This window comes from Labrus bergylta, chromosome 23, assembly GCF_963930695.1.
Source record: "Labrus bergylta chromosome 23, fLabBer1.1, whole genome shotgun sequence".
NCBI lineage: Eukaryota > Metazoa > Chordata > Actinopteri > Labriformes > Labridae > Labrus > Labrus bergylta.
Genome location: NC_089217.1, coordinates 13,848,198 through 13,871,653, shown reverse-complemented (window position 1 = coordinate 13,871,653; position 23,456 = coordinate 13,848,198). Strand labels below are relative to the sequence as shown.

Here is a 23,456-nt window from a genome sequence, read left to right as displayed (position 1 = left end):
CATAAGGCCTTATTCTATTTATTCTTTTGGAGTCCTTTTGTTCCCTTTCCTCCACTTTTCTCGTCTCCTTTGTGTTGACTTTCCTCTTCCTGTCTGGGCAGAGCGACAGAAGGCAGGAAAGACGGAGGCACGTTCTCCTCGGTCTTTTTTATTTCTCCGACTTGATGCTTTTATTGACTCAGCATCAGCGGCATCCGTCGTCGCCGAGCAGCCACTAAATCATACACACTCCTCGCTTCATCCTTGTCACACACACTGTGAAGTCTGCATCTGTGTGTCTGCCTGTGATTGATCTTTATTTTCTATAGCCGCTTTCTAACACTGCTTTTTTTTTTTGTTTGTGCTGCAATGTGCAGTTCGCCGTGAGACGACGAGTCTGAAATGGAGAGCTTCATTTTAAAATGTGATGTATCGTTTTTTGATACATATACCCCTCCCTAAAGACACATTCAGCATCCTATTTACTTTAGATTCTGCTCCTGAATGCTCTGGATTTGTTTGGACCAGAGAAGGTAGGCGGTTTTAAGGCACCCCAACACGACCGTTTTGGACACCCCTCTGTTTGCCAGATATTAGAGCAGTTATCAGGTCAAACCAACAGGTGTTGCAGCGATGGAGGCGGGCAAGAGAACTGGTTCAGATAGAAGTGATTGTACCGTTTTGTTGATTTAACGCTCCAGTAGAAGCCAGTTTGGTGTGAGGTGTGTTTGATTCGTGTGTCTTTTGTGTGCAGGATTTCTGGACTGGGTGCCGAAGAAGATGCAGCGTGTCGGCTGCATGGAGCTGCTCAACACGGTGCAGAGGAGAGTCCAGCCCAAGTTACACGTGTTCGGACACATTCATGAAGGTACGTGCAGGACCTAATTAATCCCCTTTTTTCCGGTTAGAAAAGCGCTGGCTGTGCTCTCGGGAGTGTTTGCATGAAGCGTTTCGGCACTGAGAAGAAAAGCGCTGCACGTCCGTCCTGTCTCCATGACAATAGTTTGTTGATTTGAGATCGTTTATTTCCCGATCAGACACAGAGCGAGGAGGATGCGAGTACAAGAAACGATCCCAAGGCGGCAAAACTACGGAGAATATCCTACATTTTTAAAACAGCGCCGGTGACGTCAACAGCGCCTTTCTGAAAAGTTGAAAGACTTTCTACTTGAGCCCTCGGAGCGGCCGCATAAATACACACTCACATTGACACCTACGGACAATTTATGAACCTAAAGAGCATGTGTTTGGACTGTGGGAGGAAGCCGGAGTACCAGGAGAGAACCTACACATGCACGGGGAGAACATGCAAACTCCACACAGAGAGGCTCCTGTCAGACGGGGATCGAACCAGGAACCTCCTCGCTGTGAGGCGACAGCGCTAACCTCTGCATATGCTTATTTCCCATGCAGTTAATCATGAAGTACCAACTGAATCTAATTATTTTAGTCATAAATGAAGGAACACAGTTTATATATTTAAGGCTCAGACAAATGCAAATAACTTTAAACTCATAGGACTTAATATCTTACTTTGCATTGAACTGAAGGAACAAGCTGCTTCTGTGGTCGTCGACACCTCAAGATTAAAAAAACATGACATAGACAATCAATCATGTGACCGTAGAGAAGATGGAGATGGTCCTTTTTTTAATAGGAAATGATTAAAGCATGTATTAAAGAGAGAGTGAGCCTCCAAACGCCCATCAGCATTTCATCCAGGCCAGCGAGGGCAGAGAGGCCGCCTCCCCCGACTCAAGATTAGCTTTTTTTCAGGGTTATCAGGTCAGCGCCGAGCCCCCGGAGCAGCCCCTCCTCCCCATCACAGAGGACCAGATTAGAAACTAGATCATATTTTATAACGGGAGAGAAAAAAAGACTGAAAGCTGCTCTCTTCTTTATTATCATCAGGAGGAGAGAAATTCATAAAGACATAAATTATCCTCTCTGCCTTTTTCATATTTGTGGACTCCAAATCTAAAAAGGAGCAGAGCGGCGGAGTTGTGTTCCAAGAGCTGCTGAAAGTGACACCTACACTTAACAAAATCACTGATGGTGCACAGTCAAACTGCACTACTCTCTTTTTTTTTTTTTTGGAGATGGTTGTTAACTTATGCTCGACAAAATGGTCACACTCTCAGATGTGCCATTTGGAAGGAACGCTGCTCCAAAGTGGCTCTCGAGCACAGATTCTTTTTAGCTGTAGTGGTGTTAGTGTCACACTCTCATGCATACATTCGCTCCAACAGGATCCTCACAGTCTGTAGAGATGAAGACGAGCTGTGATACTAACAGCTTTAGAACCACCGTTTTCTTTTTTGTTTGTGTTTTTTATTATACAAAGTCACCCCAGTACATCCTCCAATATTATCTTAACATTTAATCATATAAGAGGAGATGTCTGCTGAGAACTTTCTATTTAAGGTTAATCCAACATGCATTTTAAAGGTCACATAATCTGCAAAATCCACTTCATCATGTTTTCACCCAATGATGAGAAAAGTCCATCCTCTGTCTTTTACTTGCTCCACTTTTCAGAAAATGTGTGCTCAAACAGGCCGTTTGGAGATGTTCCCTTCATGACATCACAAAGGGCAGTAGCCCCTCCCCCAGGTGGGTGACACTCCCACAGCTAGGTGTTTATTCTGCCCTCTGAGTCTGCCTTCTCACCGTAAACAATAGGACATGGAGTGAAAAGACCGAGAAACCCAATCCCTTACAGTGAGGGGGCGTGGTCAGACACAGCTCATTTACATTTAAAGGTACAGACACAGAAACAACACTCCAATTAAAATTCAATCCGTACACAGACGTCTGACATTTTTTTCTCCTAACCTGAATAAAAAAAAATAAAATGTTTTCGGGGTGTTGGTGGCCTAGTGGTTAGTTTGCACGCCCAATGTGCGGAGGCGGTAGTCCTCAAAGCGAGCCGACCTGTGGCTACTTTCCCCTCTCTCTCTCTCTCTCTCTCTCTCTTTCTCTCTCTCTCTGTCCCTGATTTCAGACTCCATCCACTGTCCTGTCTCTCACACAACTGTCCGTCTTGAAATCAGAGCTCCTTTAACGTTCTGTATTCTTCTTCTCTTCAGGTTACGGCATGATGACCGATGGCACCACGACGTTCGTCAACGCCTCGGCCTGCACCGTCAACTTCCTGCCCATGAACGCGCCCATCGTGTTCGACCTTCCGAACCCTCGGACCACATGACTAGAGGAGGCCGGCTCCAAAGCCCCTCCAGCCAATCAGGAGAAGGGAGCCCGGAGAGGTAGGTGAGGTCGGCGGGCAGCACGAAGCGAAATCTGTAAATACAACACGGGTGTGCGTTTGACGCGGCGCAGACTGCGTGGAGACGGGAGCGGAGTAAACTTCTTGTGTCATTTCCATGTGCCAACTTTTCTTCATCTCAATGCTGAGAGTAAAAAAACGGACAAATGGTCGAGAGGAAAGCGGTCAAAAGCGAGCACTCGGACGTTTTTTTCTGCGCTCTCTTACTGCACTGACAATCTTTGCTGACTGACTTTGCTCTCAAAGAGACTCCTGGACGTCTGTGTCGACTTTTTATTTCACTTCAAAGTTAAACTGCAAACATCTGACTGAAAGCTCGACAGGAGTTTTGGTTTTTGCAGCCCTGGAACATTCTCCAAGCGAAAACTTTCCTCTCTCTCTCTCTCTCTCTCTCTCAGTTTTGAACGTTCATTTTCCATCTTTTTTTTTCTTCCTCCTGTTTCTCTGCCCTCCTCAGGCGTGTGTGGTTATTTATTTTTTTATTTTTTTGCAAGTGTATGTGTGAGATCAAAGCGAGCGTGTGAGGGCAGCGAGAGGTCTGTGCCAGGGGCGTTTAGAGAGTCGGGATGTCAAACATGTTGACACCGCTCCCCTGGGCCTCATTACGGCGCTCGTCAGCCCGTTAGCGGCCGAGAGGAGGACGCGCAGGAAACCACCAGCTGCACTTCTCCCTTATTTTCCTTTTCCCCACCGCTTCTCAATATTTGATGCTGTGGAGCTCAGACTTATAGCGAAGATATCTTGTTTTTTGGACACGCCACGCTACATGCTAACGATGATCGGCCCTGATTGGTGGGAGAGATTGAACATTTGATCCTTTCTAAGAGGAGTAAAGCTGTAACTTAATGTACTGTAACCAGTCTATGTAAATGTTCTTCTGTCATTGTAAAGACAAAATACTTTTTCTTGAAGATTTCCAAGTTGTTGCGATGCTTTTCAAAGAATCCTTGTTCATATTTGTGTGCTTGTAACCTTTCTTTTGATGTTTCTAAGTCTTGTAAATGCTTATTGTTGTGTTTCTTCTTCTCTGTGAAGCAGGTCGGCGCCGTTCATGATGATTTCTAGCACCTCATGTCCCCGAGCGTCACGTCTTGGGTTTAAAAAAAAAAAAAAAACAGAGCTAGTTATTTATTCTCTGCTTTCTTTAGCTCTGTTTTCTCAATGAGGAAATCCTCCCTGAGAGTCTTGAATGTGCTCGGAATGAGAAGAGCACGTCACACTTTGATCTCGGCGCTCTCCGACATCATGTTTGAACGCTCCCCGAGGCTGCAGTTTACTCGCTTCACTCTCGCCTCTTCAGCACATCGGCGCTCATCCCGCCGCCTGATGTCTTAATGTTTCCAAACGGAGGAAGAGAGGAGCAGAATTTAACACGGAGAGAGAGAGAGCGAGAGAGAGAGAGAGAAAAAAGAGCATGTCTGTGGAGAAATGTGGGAGGTGGTGCAGCTGTTAGATACGCACATTCATGCTGACTGTCTGTTCGTTTTTATGCAAATGTGACGCGGAGCAGTTTGAATGTACGGCTCCTGAAAGAGTTTGACATTTGAGCTGCTTTACTCTGATTTAAAGGGAAAGTTGAAGGTTAAGTTAAGACAGCAGTTAAAGGAATGACACACAGTTTGTTGAGACCGCAGCTTTAATGAAAAGCAAAATGATCGATCGTCTTTACAGATTGAAATCTTGAGGTGTACATTTTAGCATCACAGGTTACAGATAGGATTCTGATGGCATCATCACATGAAATGTTGGTGGGGGGGTGGAAGTATCTCACAGTCGATGAAAACAAACATAGAAGACGGTTGCGTTGGAGGTGGTCAGCGGAGGGTCTGTGAGGTGTTTGACCTTTTGATAATTCTGGGTGATACTTCAAGCAAAACTTGAAGGATCTTGTCGTGTTTGCTGACCGAAGATCTCATCCTTTTTGATTTCCTTTAACCTGCAACTCAAAATGAATCTTGGGTGAAGAAAAAAAAGTGTGTTGAAGGTGGAGTCAAGAGAAATATTCTTAGCAGATTGTAAACAGAACATTCAAACTGAGCCCCTCCTCCTCTGGAAGCTCTCCCTCCCTGCAGGACGTAGTGTGTACGTTTACTGCTCGTACCTACACTGCAAGCTAACGCACGCTAGCACAAGCTAACCGCCGGTGTTTGTCACCTGCCTGTCCAACAGGAAGCAGAACAACTCCAGGTCCACGGGTGAAAGCCAACACAAGGTTCACCCTCGTTTTAGAACGAGCTTTATCCACTTGGTGTTTCTACTCCTAAACTCACCTGCTGCGCTGTCATTGGCTGGAGGAAACACACCAGCTCCGCCCAGAAACGTCCCGAGTCAACCGGAACAAAGCAGAACAGTGAAATCCAGTCAGAGGACAGAGTCTCTGCAGACACAGTCACCACCACACATGTACGGAGGCCCAGAAGGGACGATGGAGCAGCTTTACTTCAGGAGAAGTCTGTATTTTATTTTGAAGGAGAAAAAGCAGCTGACTCTGTCTTTCATCACCTCGTGTGACACCTATCACACGACACAGAAATAATCTTCCTGATGGTCTGGTTAGCTTTTTGAGGTCAGTTTAAAAACTCTCCACAGGAGCTTTAAGATGTTTTCTTAGTGTTTTTATCGGTTTAGTCAGTTTGCTTTTTCAACCAGAAGATGCTGAAAACGTTCTCCTGTCAGTCAGGTAACTCTCTCTCTCTCTCTCTCTCTATCTCTCTCTCTCTCTCTCTCTCTCTCTCTCTCTCTCTCTCTCAAGGACACAAACAGTTGCACCGTCCTCCTCACTTCACTAATTGGTTTTGATGGATCTGAAGAACATGTGACGCTTCTTTGTTGAAATCTGCTGCACGTTGAAATATCCGCCCTCCTCTCCAAAGCTGCAGGATTTTAGGCATGAAGTGCGGAGACTTTTAGATCAGGGTTAGCGGAGATGGTTTGAATGTCTGTGTTTGTGTTTCCCGCTTGAATTAAAACAAACTTAATTACAGTCGATGAAGGAGAGGAAGAAAAGGGAAACTATTAAAAACCAAAATGTGTGTGGAGGGAGGGGGAGGGGGACCTTCATCTCTTGAGTTTCATGAAAGCTGTTTGTGTTTTGGGCTCTCCTCATTTGGACGTCTCCACTTTGATGCTCTCCTGCTTCACGAGCCGTGTTATGTGTTTCCTGTTTTTTACAGAGGAAAAAAAAAAAAAAAAGTTCTGTACTATTTATTGATTTATTTCTCGAGGCATGCTTAAAGGAGTTAATGACTCCTGCTACTCAGACAATCTGCACATGAAGAGGTTCGTTCCAAAATGAGACGCGTACTGTTTGAAAAGACGACGACGGATGATTGACAGCTCAAACTAGAAAGACGATTGATGTGGGTACTTTTTTTTAATAATCTTTCTACCTGCTGGATCCTTTTTATTTCAACATTAATGGTTCGGCGGAAACTTCAGGTGTTGTTTTTCTTTTTCAAATGTACGTGTTGCATTTTGGAATAATGTGCTCATGAGGTGTTGTGTTTGTACAGCGGAGTGTTTGGGACACATTAAAGAGAAAAAGGATATAAAGTCGGGAGGGAGTAAAGCAATATTCCAAGAAGAAAGTCGGATTATTTTGAGAATTAAGTTGCCATTTTATAATTTGGTTAGCTGATATGTACGGAGGCCCTTACCCCTAACCTCCACCAGATGTGTGTTCGGTCCGTCTCAGCTCCGTCAGTCCAGATCTCTCTGCAGCAGATATACGAGGCTTCTATTTCTGTCGGATGTCGGATCACGGCCATAGACTGTAAATATGAATGTTTGAAGGCTCTTTGGCCAGTCATGTGTTTGTGACTTCCTGTGTTCCTGGAGCCAGCCTCTAGTGGACACTCGACGAACTGCAGGAATATGCACTTCCGCACAGGCTTAATTTTTTCAGACCGGAGGTTGCCGCCTGAGCACAGCGCATCAGTTTACCACAGAGCAGATCGAGCGGGACGGGAAATCAGACATCGAAACAACATTAAAATTAAGCTCTCCCGCAGTGCTGATCCGAGAACACAGCCTGTTGGTTTTGGAGCCGTATCGTATCTGGTGGAAGTTCTGCGTTGCATGAAATGCATCCATATATTTTAATTCCTCCGTTTTCCAGTTAGAACGAGAAACTTTGGTTGATTCAACTTTATTTTTTCATCTCTAAAGGCAGAACAGTTCATCTTTATTTTGAGTGTTTTGCTGCTTTTTCTCCTTACATTTCATCCGCAAACTTTTTTCCGCACTGAATGCATCAGGGGCCTCTAATCGAGAGCTGCCTTTATTTGTGCAGCAACACGAGGCAGGGCCTTCAATTTCGGTGGGCCTTTATTTGAAATTTTGCAATACCACGACTCGATGTCTTTTTTTTCTCTCTGATGTGACCCTCACTCTCCGTCATAATTCTGTTGTTGGGAACATTTTTTTCAAATTGTAAAATAAAAAATGAAAACCCGACGGCAGCGAGGTCTGACTGTGTCGCTCCTGGAGACGACTCTTAAAAATGTAAAATACTTTTTTTTCTTTCTTCTTTCTTGGAAGTTTCTGCCGGTTCTGAGAGATTAATCGACCGATTGAATAAAAACCTTATCTGTGACCTTGAGTCCTTCTTTCTCCTTCCTTTTGTCTCTGTCTCTAATAATTATTTCTTCTCCTTAAGCAGAAAAATTAGAGGCGATGAGGAAACTTTCCTCGTCCTGCTTCTTCTCCTTTTGTTCCGATCAAAGGTATCTGTGTCTCGTATCAATTATAGAGCCCGGAGCAGAGAGTTAATTTCCAGTAGCTAAACCCTCGCCGCTCCGTCTCTGCCTCCCGTTTTGTTCCACAGGTCTTCCACACCTCTGCACAATCTAATGAGAACCCTCGTTCAAATAATTACATTAGTAATCCCGGGGGAGAGCGGCTCATTTATTCACGGACGGCTTTTTTTGCTTTTGCCATTAACACAACTTGCTTTCATATACTCTTCTCTCTTTTCCTCACTCTGCCTCTCCAAACCTAAAAAAAGCTCCTTTTCTTTCCATTTCCACCCGCTCGCTCTCTCGCTCCTCTCTCGGCTTCCTCGTTTAATGATTCCCAGCTCTCCACTGCTCGTTTCTCTCCTCCCCCAGTACGACCTGTGCGTCTTGCTGCTGCAGCATTTTTCCCTCTAAATGAATGACAGACGTCTCCTTCATCTCCTCGTCATCCGTTTCACTTCACACGTCTCGTCTGGACAAAAAGATGCACCCAATGCTTCTTCCCCATCGTCTGCAGCTTCAATAAGCTACTTTATGGGATCGGCTTTGGGACAAAAAAAAATCTGTGTCAAACACGCAGAACTACCATATCTTGCTCTGGTCAAGAGAAGGATATGGTTATCTCTCATCATTGGTCACCATCCTGGGGGTAAAAAGTGGACCCTCATCTAACCTTTGAATCAAACATAAAAGGCATCTTCTAAACCTCATTCTTCCATTTCAAACCTCCGCCCCTCACTCTCCCTCCAAGACGCTGGAGAAACTCGTCCACGCCTTTGTCTCCTCCAGGCTCGACCGCTGCAACGCACGCGTCATCAGGATCCTGTCAAGAGTGTTCAGAAACTCCAGTACAGACAGAACAGCACCATCCTGCACTCACTACACTCAGGATCGAATATAAGGTCTCATCACTTACAAATGCAATGCAAACACGGCAGTGCTCCCCCCGGTCATCTCACAAACCTGCATAAGACACCTCCGCCACCAACCGCCCTCCAAACCCCCAGGAGGACTAAGCTCTCCTCTAAGAGGGACAGAGCCTTTTACGCTCTACTCTGCCGCCCCACGTCTATGGACTGCTCTCCCTGACCCCCCGAGGGCCCCACAGACTCTGGACTCCTTTAAAAGAAGGCCTGAAAACATTTCTCTCTAAAAGAACCTTTGACCTAAACCGCATGCTCTTAGATCTTGTTTGATGCTCCGCCTGATTTGACCTGTTTGACTTCAGTTTTTGTTTTTATGGTTTTATTCAAATTGTAGCACTTTGAGGTTTCCTTCTTGCATTATGAATAAAATGTATTATTATTATTATTATGTTCATTACAGGTGGAGGACAAAAAGAGGAACTCTAGAATCATTCATAAATCTCTCTTTATTTATTATGATTTTTATTTGCTTTTCACCAAACAATTCCTGAGTTGGATCAAAGAGGGCCGATGGGCACCAAGGAGGTGCGGTCCACCACACTGCCTGTGGAGGATGTACTTTCTCATACTGCGGATTAAAACAGCTTTCTATAAACGACATCACAGTCTCACCGTCAGAAAACCAGTTTTATTTATCACAACTTTTACAATTAAAAACTTCTGTGTTATTGCATGCATATTTGGCTACAGAAGTGTGGAGATTAATTTAACCCCGGAGGCCCCGTGTCCACTCAGTGTTTTTTTTTTCTGAGCACCAGTTTCTTTTTTAAATAGTTCCAGTGAGTAGAGAACATTCTCAGCAGAAAGAACAAGCGCAGCGCCCAGCGTCTATCTGGCGAGCGCTCAGCCTTTTTATGCGGCTGCCTCCGAGCGCTCAAGTTGAAAATCTTTCAGCTTTCCAGAAAGGCACTGTTGACGTCACCGGCGCTCTTTTCAATATAAGATATTCCTTATATTTTTGTCTCCTACAGATCGGTAAAGAAACGATCTCGCATATAAAACAGCGGCCGTTGTCAACAGACTGTTGTGACAAAGACCGGACGGACGTGCAGCACTTTTCTTCTCAGCACACAAAAGCTTCAAGCTGCTTTCTGCAATGTAAAACAAGCACTCGGTGGACACGTGGCCTGACAAACTTAAACTGGACATGTGAAGTCATTTCGAGGAGCTGGGTGTACAGAGAGGAAAGTCATTTTTCAGGGAATTTGTATTAAATTCAGAGAAGCCACTTTCAGGTGCTTCACATTAAGGGTTAAAGTTAACTCACAAACTCACACTGAATCTTAAATACTCTGAGTTAATGCCAAACGATGGACCTGGACGAGCCTCAAATGCCTCTTTCTTCTCATTCAGTTTGTCCTGAACTCTTGCTGCGGGTATCTGATCTGGTGTCAGTGCACAAACGTCCAGAGGAAGTTGTCGTAGCGGATCTTTCCTGTGGTGTCGGCGTCAAAAAAAGAGCTCAGGTGGAAGAACTCGTCCTCCGACAGATTCACGCTGAAGTGGCGCAGCACCTGCAGGGAGACAGGGCACTGTGAGTGTGTGTGCATGTATGAGTGTGTGTCCACGTGTGTTAGGTGGAGGTTTAAGAGATGTCACCGCTAACCAGGCTGCTAATTGTTTCCATCGATTGACTCGCTGAGCGCCGTCGTCGGTCAATCGTACGGCTGGAACAACAGAGCAGGAGTGTCAGCTGCTGCTCTCCTGGGTTAACATGTCAGCGCGGGCTTGTCTCAACCTTCAGCCTAATTGAATAATTAAAATTACTGATTGGCTGTCAGGTGTGTGTGGCTGTCAGGTGTGTGTGTGTGTGTGTGTGTGTGTGTGTGTGTGTGTGTGTGTGTGTGTGTGTGTGTGTGTGTGTGTGTGTGTGTGTGTGTGTGTGTGTGTGTGTGTGTGTGTGTGTGTGTGTGTGTGTGTGTGTGTGTGTGTGTGTGTGTGTGTGTGTGTGCAGCTTTGTGAGCTTCAGCTTCCTTCAGACACTTTGATAAAAGAGACACAAACGTTTGCATCTATAATTCACAGAGAAGCCGTTTATCTTTGCATGACGGACATCCATCGGGTGTGGAGTTCTGCATGGAGTCGTCGTTGCATCTGAACTCACCTTCCTGAAGTCCTGCACGGAGACGCTTCCTGTGCGGGCGCGGTCAGACGCCAGGAAGCAGCGCCTGATGGAGGTCCAAGAGGAGCGGACCACGTCGTAGATCCTCAGCATGACGTCAACGCAGGCTCTGCTCAGAACACCTCGACTCGTCTGAAACCAATCCGAGGATCCCGTCGAATGACGCCCAGAGACGAGGAATATGTGAGCATCGAAGGAGAACAAACCAAATAGATAAGATTAAATCTTTAACCTAACCGTAATTTCACCAGGTTTTTTTCTCTCTTTGAGATCAGAAATCTCTTTAACACATCACATAGATTCATCTCTCACATTTACATTTCGAAAAAATTATTCTCACATTTACCCCACACCGTGGAAAGTTTTCCTGTCCGATGAAGAGGGCGTCTCAAGAGGTAAGACATGACTTAAAAAGGCCGAGCCAAGATGGAGGATGAGCAACAGAGTCCAGCGCCATCAGTGGTTCTTGTAATTGGATGTAATCTCAGTTTAAGCAAAAGAGCAGAACACAATGAAGCTGTTTCAACAATTGAACGAAGTTGGAAAACGTACCGGTCCTATGAGTTGTTTTTTTTGGTTAGAGAGGCAGAGTGAGAAAAACCACAAAAGTGTGTAAAAGCCGGTTCTGCATTCAGAACTGTTTGCAGTTGAACAATCTGTTGTTGTTTTCGATCAAACAAATGCTGAAGTTGTGCACGAGTGTGAGCAGAAGTGGGTGTTACGCAGTAAGTGACAGTGTCATCGGCGTAGAAAAGAAAGCAGACTTTGGAAAATTCTGTCCAAGAGAATTTGGGTCACTAGAAGATGATGGATCTGAAAGCTGTCACGTTATCAATAAAACTTCGACAGCTGAGCCTCCGAACAAAGTGCTTTTTGTATTCTGATGAGGAGGTTTTGTCTTTAAACTCGTCCACAGACACCATCGAGTCCGATTCCATGCAGGGGGTCTCTACAAAATGTATGCAGATGGTGGGTTCGGTCGAGACAATGCAGGTCTTTGTGAATCCAAAAGTTGCTTTGGAAGGTTGCAGCTCGTGGGTTGCCAGATTAGGCCCTCACCCACTCGCTCCTCTGAAGCTTGGGGCTCGGCTTAGTCACTCAGCGGGGGGTTCTTTTACTGTGTGCCCACCCGTGTGTCATTGTTCAAAAGCTTCATATACACCTTCACATGCCAAAAAGAAAAAGCACCGCAAAGCACCAAACTCGCCCATTTTTGCTTGTCATGGGAGGCGACAGTCGAGAGCCTGAGGGTGGGAGGTCCCCGCTGAGTTTACACAGTCTGGCAACCCGCCTTCGCCCATCACCTCCTCCTCATATTCCAGAGACACCAGCTCTCCAATTTACTGTAACCCACTTTTAAACTTACAGCCAATAACACTACAATGGATCAAACCTTACAGAGAGGAAAAGAGAGGGACTCGTTTGAGACGTGCTAATCTGCAGCTCAGCATGACAACGTGGAGCTGAAAGTACAAACCCTGAGTCCAAAATGTACGCTTAACTCCAACTGTGATAACTGTCTGCACACAAAAGGGTTTAATTAAAGTGTATTTTCAAATGTCTACATGCATCCTACGTCCATTGGTTTTCTCAGTCCTGGACAGATATAGACAACGTGTAACAAGTCGATAAAAGCTGCTCTGCAGAGAATAGGAGACCCATGTGAACTTACAGGAGGCTTCTTGAGTAACCTCTCAGGAAGTGTTGTAGTACTCGAAATTGGTCTTCGTGTCTAGACCGGTCTTCAGACCACTTTCTGAAGATCTCGGTCTCGTCTCGGAATCCAAATCATTTTGTCTCGGTCTCAGACTGGGCGGACTCCAGATTTTAAATCAGGACAGGTCAAGACCATTCACTGAGAGGATATTTTTCCTCGTCATTCAACCCTTTCTCAAATAACTTCAATTAATTTGTAGTTTGATATTTATCCCCGGATACGGCCGCAACCTTCCCGGTGTTACGCTCTAAGTGAGTGACACACCCCCTGCACACAAGATGATGACTTTTGGTGATATTTATGGTCTTGGGCTTGTCTCAGTCTCGTCCTGCATTGGTCTTGGTCTTGTCTCGGTCCTGATCCCTGAATGTCTTGTTCTCGGAGCACTCTGGTCTCAGGTATGTCTTGGTCTCGGTTTGTGTGGTCTTGACTTTTAACATGACTCTCAGGCCCTGTTTACACCTGCTGTTTAAAAGTGTCCTGAACTCTCCAATCACAAGCGGGCAGCTTCAAAGTGAATGGAGGCCTCATTCTCATTTGTGGAAATGTTTTTCTACGTGTTGTCGTAATGGAAACGGTCACTGTTAAAGAAGACTCTTCCTACTCTCCCTCCTTCTACATCATCTGCCCCAAGTAATATTCAGCTGATGATCCAAGAAAGTTTTAGTCTCAAGTTGACACTTCGGTTTGTGGTTGGCCGCCCACCTCTCCCTCTCCATCTCTCTCTCTCTCTCTCTCCCTCCCTTATCAAGTCTGGATCACAATTTTTATTTTCATAAATTGTGTGAGAAGATTAGACCCCCCTCCCCCTCCCCCATTCTGCATGTGAACACCAGGTGTAACCAGTACCTAGCTCAGAAGGTTTTAAATCTTAACTCTGGGACTCTCTCATCTCGAGGTCTAAATCAAAGAGCAAACATGTTCTCCATAAGTAACACAATAAACTCTTTACTCTACATGTGTATTTCAGCTAATCTGTCTTTTCAAACATCTTCGATTGTTTGGAGGCACACTAACAGATTGCAGCAGTTTACTGTATCCCTCATTTGTTTACCTGTGTAGGTAGAGGGAGTTTACGCCGCTGAAAAGCCTTCATAGTCTCTTCTGGTTTCAGGTTGAGGAGGAAGTGACGCAGGAAGTCGTGGTATGAAACGCAGCCTTTAGTCATGACGTCGAGCTTCACAGCCAAGAGCTCAAACTGCGTCTGAGTGACAGTGATGCTGAGCGACTGGAGGATCTCTGAAACACAGTCAGTCGTTAATGTGAGCATTACCATCCTGCAGGTAGAAGTTCTAACTCTGTGTCTGAGGTGTTTCATCTCACTCAGGAAGCAGGAGGTGCTGATAAGTCCCTCGTTCTGAGGATCCTCCTCTCTGCAGCTCCTCTGGATCTCCTTCCAGCAGCGCTGCACCGCCGCACGGAGCCGCCGCTCCACGCCGCCCGCTGGGCTTCCTGTCCACGGCCTGCCCGCTGAGGCAGGACGCCTGGAGGAGAACTGGGGGGCAGACTGGGGGGGGAGATCAGGAGAGGAGCTGTAAAACTACACTGAAGGAAAGTGTCATCTTTAATTAGAAGGGGTTTTGCACATCATGTTTTTGTCAGAAAATAATATCAAAAAGAGAAAGGGGCAAAACAAAATGCACTCCTGAAAAAAAAGCGACGCAGAAGTGGCAGACGAAGCAACAGAGTCCGCTATTTGCAGTTGTAATGTGTGCTCATTATAAAAGGACTCACAGTTTTAATAAATATGTTGACCAGGGAACTTAATTCGGGTTTGCTCAGATCAAACTCTCTTTTTCTTTTCGATACTTAGAATTCCTGCCTTTGCAACATTTTTCTTCCCCTCATAATGACCCGTTTAATTCTCTGTTTTTCAGACTTCCTAAAGTAAAACCTGAGCTGGTCTTGGTTTGGGAAGCAGCTGGTGTCCTCATGCATCACAGATCAAACTGCAGCATTCAGTTAAAAAAAAAAAAAAAAAAAAAAACTGCACCGATGTTACCACACAGCTGTGCATCGAAAAACTGCGATCTGTCTTTTTGTGTTTCTGTACCCGAGTGCGCTGCAGAACGGCCCCTGCAGAGAGCGACCCTCTGGGCTCAGGGGAGGCCGATGGGACACGGGGGATGTTTGAACCTCTTCCTTCTGGGTGGAGCGTCATGCTGTGAGTACCAAAACGCTTCTGAAACTCCCTGTGCTGCAGCTTCTTCTCCTCATTCAGAGGCGTTTCACTCCACACAGGCTGCAGATGAACAGCAAGAAGACACATCAAACAACCGTCCCCGTAGAGAGTTAAACTCGGCACGTTCATCGGCTTTACAGATGAGTTACTTTCTCACGCAGTCAATAATTATCAGCAGTGATAAATTAGATTTTGATTGGAATAATTAAAGAAAACATTTCGAACCAAGAAGAATTGAAACCGGCAAATGTACCAACATTTCCTCTCCTCATTTGCAAGCATGAACCGATGCCAGTTTGTGTTGTTTCAGCTTGAAAGCACAGAGAGAGAGCTGCTGGAAGCCTGCTCGTTTGCTTTGAATTCTCTGAGTTATAGTGTTCTGCGGAATATCAGCAGACGTAAACACACATTTTCTGGCTTCACCTGATCGTCTGTCAGTCTCCGGCTGCGTCGATCACAAATCTGTCTGAGCTGCTCTTTGGAGACCGGGCCGCTCTGGGAAGAGTCCAGGTCCAGGTTGATTTTACACAGGTGATCAGAGACGACCTCCTGGCTCTGCTTCAGGCGGTCTGTGATGTCGGGGGTCTTAGTGTGAAAAGGGGGCTTGGTTTTAGTCCTACTCGAGCACCTCTCTGTTGTAACCTACAGCATGATGGAGGGAAACAGTTTAAAACACTAAAGCATGCTCTACAGTATGTAGAGCCGACACATGACACAGAAGTTCACACATGCTGTTTATGAGTCAGAGACAAAAATGAAGGACATCACTCATGTTCGTTGGGTTTAATCCTGGAGTAAGGAACAAGCGGGCTCAGTTAAACATAGAAGAAAACGTTTGCAAAGAAACTCCAGATGTTACGTCACAGAGCGCTGCATTAGGAAGCGTGTACTGCTGCTGAAAGCTGCCGTACTGTCCCTCTGTAAATTATACTCTGATACATTAGCTCTTCTGTAAACCTATTCTCTTCCTCTGGTTGGTTGGATGGCGGTGGAGGTGGAGTAGCAGAGAGAACTCCCATGATTCCCCACCAGCCTCGACGTCTTCATTTGTTATTGTTTTGATTGAGAGCCCCCTGGTGGAGGAGTTTACATACTGTGACCGCAAGAGCGTGCGGCATGGGTTAACCTCTGACCTCTCTCTCTCTCTCTCTCTCTCTCCCTCTCTCTGGTTTCTGACTCTATCCACTGTCCTATCTCTAAAAGTAAAATAAACCTTAAAATACAAAAACACTTCCTACAACGCTGAACTAAAACCAGAGGTGTCTTTTTAAACGCCGTCTCTTACTGGTGGGCTCTTGGATTGAAACTTGTTGAGGAAGTCCTTCCAGTTAACCGTGCAGCTCTCGCCGTCCAGCTCCAGCGTGGTCAGGATGTGTCTGAACTGTTTGTCAGAGAGACGAGCACAGTAACTCTCCAGAACCTGACGGAACTCCAGAGCTGTGAGCGTCCCCGTCCGGCCCCGATCGAAGGCCGAGAACGCCTGAAGGACAGAACAAAAACGAAGGATCAGCTGAGACAGAAACTGAAAGCAAAACCAAACTTCTTTCATTTTTTTTAAATTCACCTTAAACAGATTAGGAGCTGAGGCTGTGACGAGATCGCGCATCCGAACCAGAGCGGCGCCGGGACTGAGGTCGTCCAAACACTCAATCTGACGCAGAGCATCAGGTGAGGAAGGAGGGCGCTCACTCTTCTTCTCTGATTTATTTTCAAACGCAGACAGGAAGTCGGTGGAAGAAAGCCTCTCACAGGCGTCATCCATGGAAACTTTGAGCCTGCAGAGAGAGAAGGTGGTGCACACAGACGATAATTCACCCTCAAATATAATAACTTAAAAACAAACATGAGGGGATGAACTTTCAGAAACACTTCCTCTATACCATCATGTCTCTGTGTTACATTACTGCTGAATCATTTCCATGCTTTCAACAAAACTATTTTAATAACGGCTCCATTATGATCACAGCAGGAGCGAAATGTTCCGTCTCTGAGCGGCACAGTTTGCTTTTTATCAAACCTCCTGATGTGAGAAGCTCATTCAGGAGAGTCAAACAACAGCATGTGTAATATTCAAACGTACATATCACACAATGTGCAGGGTCTTTAGTACAGGTTGTTCAGAAAACCAAAATCAATCAAATCTATATAGATTCATTTACATAATGAGCCAATGACTGAACTCTGACATTATTTGTTGTATCTTTTGTGTCTTTATTGATGCATGTATTTTGGTAGTGAAGAAACTAAGAACATTCTTTGTCTAATCGGGGACTCCAGCTATTTAAAGGCAGGGTTGGTAATTTTCGAAAACTAGCATGATTTTGAAGGCAGCATTCCCTCAGCGCTCCGTTTGAACCCGGTTTGCCCGCCTGTAGGACTATAGCCTCTGCACATAGGGCGTAACCTAACCGCTAGGCCATCAGCACCCCAACATACCCTATTTCTCCAAATCAAACCCTGAGATCTCTCTAGAAGGGACAACCTGTAAAATCAAAACATGTGATTTAAGAGACTGCGCACAAGAGTCTCTCCACTTACTCTGTATTTTTCAAAGAGGAGTCATCAGAGGTCGCTGGTCTCTTGTGGTCGCGTTGGGCTTTAGCTTGGTTCAGATTCTGGCCAGTCCTGAGTTCCCGTTCATGATGAAAGCCGAGCTTTTCCAGGAAGCCACAAACCGCGACACGGCCCCGCTGCTCTGGGTCATACCTGATGAAACAAAGTTCAGAAATCTGTGACTGCTACAGACAAACCCTCAGCAACTTTACTTCTAATCTTTTTAATATATGATACTGCTCGACTCAACTGGAACAGTTCTCATGAAAGCTCAGCACAAACTAAAGCGTTTCAGGTTTTCCACTGGTCTGTCTCTTAAATGCAAAATCCTGGAACATTTTGGGGAGCTGTGCACCAGTTAAACATAAAAATCTCGAAGAAATACATATAAATTGGTCAGTTGCTGGTGGGTTAAGGTCAATGGTCACACTGAGCTCTCTATAAAACAAACTGGCCAAAACTCAACAATTCATTTGGCAATTTGGAAACCTCGTCCCGCTACCCAGTGACGTTTTCTAGTCCTCCTGGGGGATCCGAGGCGTTCCCAGGCTGGTTGGGATGTATCCCTCCAGCACTTTCTGGGTCTTACCTGGGATCTCCTCAGAGTTGAGATTGCCCCGAAGACCTCCAAAGGGAGGCGACCCGGAGGCATCCCTAATCAGATGACCGAACCACCTCAACTGGCGTCTTTCGATGAGAAGGAGTAGCAGCTCTACTCTGAGCTCCTCCCCCTAACTCTAAGTCTCTCTGATCCCAGCCACCCTTTATGAGGAAGCTTATTAGAGCTCATTGTATCTGTGGTGGAATTCTTTTGGTTTCTACCCAAAGCTCATGACCATGAGGGGTGGAGGTTGGAAAGTTGATTGACTGGTAAATGGAAAGCTTCAAAATACTGCTGACGCTGCATAAATCCGTCTATCCAACTCGTTAGGAAAGAGCTCATTCATTGGTTAAAGATTGAAGATATAGGTGACTTTGTATGCATACCATGGAGGTCCCATTCTCATCTATGCGATATCAATGACCAGAGGAAATGTTGTTAATTGTAAATCTTTGCTTTACTGTACCTCAACCAAAGACGGTCAAACTCCTCAGATGTGAGGGGAAGAGAATAAGTGAAGAGGAGTCTCCTCAGGCTGTCTTTATGGATCCAGCACTGACCGTCTGAGTCCGACTGACACAGAACCTGATCGTAAAACAGAGAGGAATGTTTATGAATCTTAACATGATGCAGAGTTCATCTCTTGTCTGTGCTTCCTGTAAGGTTTTCTGACCTTGGACACGTCTGTCCACCTGTATCGAGCTTCAGAAGACAGGAGTTCATGGAGCTGCTGCTGTCTGTCAGGAGAGACACAAACAGTAAAAAAAAAAGAATCTTTCCTCTAAGTTAGTGAACATCTGTAATAACGACCGTATCAGACTCACACTCTCGCTGATGGTGTCTCTCGTTTCCGCTTGCCGTTATTTTCCACAACATCCACAAACTCTTTGTAGTTGAGGTTTCCTCCGGGATGCAGGCCGATCAGATCCAGCAGACGCTCGTACTCGTCCTCCCTGCAGAAAAACCCCAGACTGTCGTACAGCTTTTTAAAGTCGTGGCAGTCGACCACGCCTCTACGCCTCCTGTCCATCAGACGGAACGCTGCCAGGTTATCCTGATGGAAAGAGAACGATCAGAACAGAGATATCTTTTTGTTTAGTCATCGTCGTTTATTATTGCTGATCTACAATGGAGACATGCTGAGCAAAGTTAGCTGTTAGCTCAGTTAGCATCTTCAGTCTGGATTTGATTTATTTTTTATTTGTCAGACTTGACTCTGACCGGCAGCCAAATCAAATCATGTCAAATCCTCTAAAAGGTAAATTAGTTAATAATTCAGCTCTGAAATGCTTCCTGTGAACATCCTCCTCCTCACCCCGTGCATGGTCTTGATCCTGGTTTTCATGGCACCCAGGCACCGCTGGGCTGTAGTGAGCAGGAGGTCGACCTCGTCCTCCTCAACGCCCTGACCCTCGGCGCTCCGCCGCCCGCGTCTGACTGTGGCCTCTGCAGGGAAACAAACATTACAAATGAAGACTTTTGGTGTTTGGCCTTTTAATTACTCCCATAATTAACCTGTGCTCCTGATTCCCACTTCGTTGTGAGGGAATTAAACCCAACAAATTGGAGTTTTTGTTCTGTTTTGTGATTGTTTTTTTTGGCATGTTTTTGCCCTTCGTGTCTGACAAGCACACTGGGCATTTAACTGCCTGACCTGATTTACATTTAATTAGGAGCACACTTGTGTTCAGACTCATTTTGTATGCCTTGCAAACAGGACTAACTTTACGTCCCGGCTTTGTTTAATGAATCTTTTTTTTTTTTTAGCTTTGTGTTTCTTTTTATTTTCTTGTAGAGGAGACAAATTAGGGCGATGCCCTGCTGCTCTGTTTTCTGCTTCCAAAGCACATAATTAGCCCAAACAAGCAGAAACGAGTGTGACTCTGAATGTGTGTGAGTCTCCGCTCCGCTAATGAGAGACGAAGACGCTCGCTCTGACTCTATTTATAATCCAGGAGGATTTCTCCTATGGCTCCCGTGCTAAAGAGAGACATTTTACAGGAAGTGGGGGGGGGGGGGTTTATGTTTGATCACCGTGGGTGGGGTATGCGAGTTTGGATGCAGAGCAGATAGGAGTGGAGGAGGGACGGCCGCCTCTGTGGGAGTAGGAAGGGATTTTAAAAATCTGCGTTTAAGCATTTAGAGGCCCGTCACGCAGAACTGATGGGATTGAAGACGCTGCTGGTCAGATTGTTCCGGCTGCCATTCTTCTGTCTCACCCTCGTATTTCCGCAGGAATGACGAGCTCTCGATCCGTCCGTCTCTGAAGCCCAGCTGGTCGGTGAACTTGTTGAAATCTTTATCCTCCAATATGACAGAGATGTCCTCTAAAATCTGAGGGTGAGAAGGAGAGAAAAATTCAGGTTTCAAACTCTTCTTTACAGCACCGTGCTGCTCTTCAGGCTGGGTTGCGTTGACTTTCTGTTTCATATTACAAAACATAATCATCCTGCATCGTTCAGTGACCACAAATACAAGATTTAGGAAGCATCAATTACAAACAATTAGGGTTGTCATGATACCACAATTGTGATCTCTGAGATGATACTGGTACAAATATAACAATACTGATACCTGTTTTGATAGTTCTAGGCGCCCAGAATTGGAAAATGTCTTGTTTTTTAATATCTGTCTCCTCCTCTGCTCCGTCTCTTCCAAGGTTCAAAGGGTCAAATGTTCAAAGGACCACACGCAGACACTCACCTTCCTCAAGTCTCTCTTCGATAGTGTCCCATCTGAGCTGTGGCAGATGGTCTGGATTCTGTCGGTCAGTCTGCTCTCTCGTTGCTCTGACCTCGAGCTCATCTTCTGAAAAACTGCATCCAGTGAAGCGCACGGCCTGTGGAGCAGATTGTTTAAAGCTCAGTTACTGTGAATAAACGGCGACGTGGCAGGGTCTGCAGTCAGAAGCTGTAGAGTTCAACAAGTCCGAGTCAAGAGTCCAAGACGGCAACTCATGTTGATGGTCAAACGTGAGAAAAATATGCATCAATTTGTCTCCATATGTGAAAAGTTTTCCTTCAGTAAGATAAATCAGAGTATCTGATGATCTATCAACAACGTGCTGCCAAACATTTAAGAACCCAAAATGGGTCTGAAACTGCTTCCACAGAGCCGGTGGAAGACGGTGATTAATAACAAGCTGCAGAAAGTATCTTTCTCATCGTCAATGGCAAAAATTCTCGATGAGTGATACACGTGACTGTTCAAATGTAGGCTAAGCTAGGCCAGGGGTTTCCAAACTTCTCAGCCCGTGACACCTCCAAATTGCGGTGCTAGCAACTGGGGACCCCCATTGTCCCTGGAGGTGGTAAAAACATGAAAGGTTCCATTCAGACGGACACAATATTGCCAAACATCGTAATATTATTTCAGTAATTTTTTGTAAGAAACACTAGAAGCAGAACACTGGTAATCTATTGAACTACGTTTTTGTATTTTCACAATAATGGATAAAATATCCAATTTTTTATTTTTTCGGTTTTGGAAGGAATCTTGCCTCTCAGTGTCTCACGACCCCTAAGAGGGTCCCAACCCCTACTTTGGGAACCACTGAGCTGGGCTAATTTTCTCCTTGCTCGAGCTCTGCTTCAAAAGCATGAACACAGGAGTGATGTTAAGCTTCTCATGTGACTCGTCACCAAAGTAAATAAGCACATTTTGCAAACTCTTCCCCTCGGGGTCTAGAAAAATCTTGCTCTGTGAGATGTTTATTTTCAGACCGTCCTCCACTCGGTCTCTTGTCACTGGTGTTGAACAGTTTAGCGTCATCGTTTTATCTTCAGGCCATTTCTTATGTTTGCGGGCATATTCTGAGAATAAAAAGGACCCTCTACCATCTCTTTTCCCTTTGTGAGCTTCTGATAACTGCACTGCTCGTGTGTGTGTGTGTTTCTCACTTGTTGAGCTGTGTGTCTGAGATGTTCATGCCAGAGCAGCTTAATGCCATCTTCAGATCTTCCTGTGTGACGTTTCTAGAGCGCTGAGGGTCAAACAGCCTCAGAGCCTCGAGCACTGCACCGAGCTGCACACATAGTTTCTCCTGCAGCAGATCCTACACACGCACGCACACACACACACACACACACACACACACACACACACACACACACACACACACACGCGCGCAGAAATCAAACTGCATTAATAATTAACCTCTCCTTTTTCTTTTGATCCGATCCTCTGTGTTGTCTCTGTTTGATCAGCTGCTGTATGCTTTGTGTGATAAAGGTGATATTTGATCACAATACGTCGTGTTCTCACTGTTCTCTGTGAAGCAGACGCCACACACACTTCATCATCGCTCCGTGTGGTCTCTGGTTTCTCAGCCGAGGATTTCTGCTCCACCTGTGGAAAAAAAGAATCAACAAAAAAAGAAGTAATGAATGACCTAACATCCGATTTTAACACACAAACATTTGATAATAGTCTTAAAAGCCTACATCAGTTTCTTTCGTCTCCTTTGGGACTTCCTTGGTCTCTGCAGTGTTGGGATTGGCGGGCGGTGTAACTGTGTTGCCTGTTGGCGCAGGCGCGGCGTCGGTCGGGTTGAGTCGCTCCAGGTCGGCGAGCTGGATGATCCCGGTGTGTTCAGGGTCGAGCACGTTGAGCAGCTCTGTGATCTGTGAACGTCTGAGGCGAGTTTTGAAGATCCGAGCCTGGCTCTCGACTGGTCTCTCCAGTAAATGCCTCAGGTCTGCTCGAGTGACCCGAGCGGCCTCCTTCTGCACAGGAAAGAATGAATTTGATTTCGATTTGAGCGAGCAGTTGTTGCAGTTGTTTCATTTACAAAGTTTGAAAGACACATTTCATTGAAGGCTCCAGTTGGCTTCAAATGGGTGGAAGTGGGTCGAAAACATGTTTTTCTTCCACATTATAATGCATTCAAAATGTCCTTCTAACAGAGCCGTCGACAACATTTTACTCAGAGTGCAGGCTTACATGTAAACAATAAATGGACTTGAACTTTATTTTCTAGTCTTCTCAAAGCAGCGCTTTTACTCCGCAGGTCACACCTACACATTCACACACTGATGGTACAGGCTGCTGTGTAAAGTGACCATCAGGAGTAACTAATCCCATTCATACATATTCATACACCGCTGACAAAGCAGTGGGAGCAACTTGGGGTTAAATGTCTTGCCCAAGGACACATGGGAGACGACCAACTCTACTAACTGAGCCACAGCCGCCCTATTACCTACAGGAGGTGGGGATCGAACCCTCCAGGCTGAGAAACGAGGATTCTGCTCACTGAGCCACAGCCGCCCATGCGGTACCCGTACATACAGTGTTTTAGTTCAAATAGGGAATGGGGGTACGGAGGGGTATATACTCTATACAGCCACTCCCGA

General features: G+C 45.5%; 2 protein-coding genes across 2 annotated transcripts in view; one reads left to right on the top strand and one right to left on the bottom strand.

Annotated features, from left to right (window-relative positions):
* The window catches only part of mpped1 (metallophosphoesterase domain containing 1), a 77,488-nt gene extending 69,629 nt beyond the window's left edge, over positions 1–7,859 (top strand). The window contains exons 6-7 of the mRNA XM_020634831.2: positions 734–847; positions 3,069–7,859. Coding sequence (XP_020490487.2) covers positions 734–847; positions 3,069–3,187 — 233 coding nt within the window. The 3' untranslated portion in view covers positions 3,188–7,859. The remainder of the gene's footprint in view (positions 1–733; positions 848–3,068) is intronic.
* A 126-nt stretch (positions 7,860–7,985) lies between these two features.
* LOC109984567 (EF-hand calcium-binding domain-containing protein 6) overlaps positions 7,986–23,456 on the bottom strand; it is a 38,328-nt gene continuing 22,857 nt past the window's right edge. The window contains exons 10-28 of the mRNA XM_065951620.1: positions 22,545–22,883; positions 22,255–22,449; positions 22,002–22,156; positions 21,602–21,690; positions 20,806–20,963; positions 20,322–20,436; positions 19,418–19,548; positions 18,927–19,156; positions 18,776–18,839; positions 18,569–18,687; positions 17,487–17,654; positions 16,513–16,723; positions 16,234–16,428; positions 15,347–15,590; positions 14,820–15,100; positions 14,090–14,273; positions 13,821–14,005; positions 11,032–11,181; positions 7,986–10,441 (exon numbers count right to left, since the gene is read on the bottom strand). Of these exons, the coding sequence (XP_065807692.1) occupies positions 10,319–10,441; positions 11,032–11,181; positions 13,821–14,005; positions 14,090–14,273; positions 14,820–15,100; positions 15,347–15,590; positions 16,234–16,428; positions 16,513–16,723; positions 17,487–17,654; positions 18,569–18,687; positions 18,776–18,839; positions 18,927–19,156; positions 19,418–19,548; positions 20,322–20,436; positions 20,806–20,963; positions 21,602–21,690; positions 22,002–22,156; positions 22,255–22,449; positions 22,545–22,883 (3,336 nt within the window). The 3' untranslated portion in view covers positions 7,986–10,318. The remainder of the gene's footprint in view (positions 10,442–11,031; positions 11,182–13,820; positions 14,006–14,089; positions 14,274–14,819; positions 15,101–15,346; positions 15,591–16,233; positions 16,429–16,512; positions 16,724–17,486; positions 17,655–18,568; positions 18,688–18,775; positions 18,840–18,926; positions 19,157–19,417; positions 19,549–20,321; positions 20,437–20,805; positions 20,964–21,601; positions 21,691–22,001; positions 22,157–22,254; positions 22,450–22,544; positions 22,884–23,456) is intronic.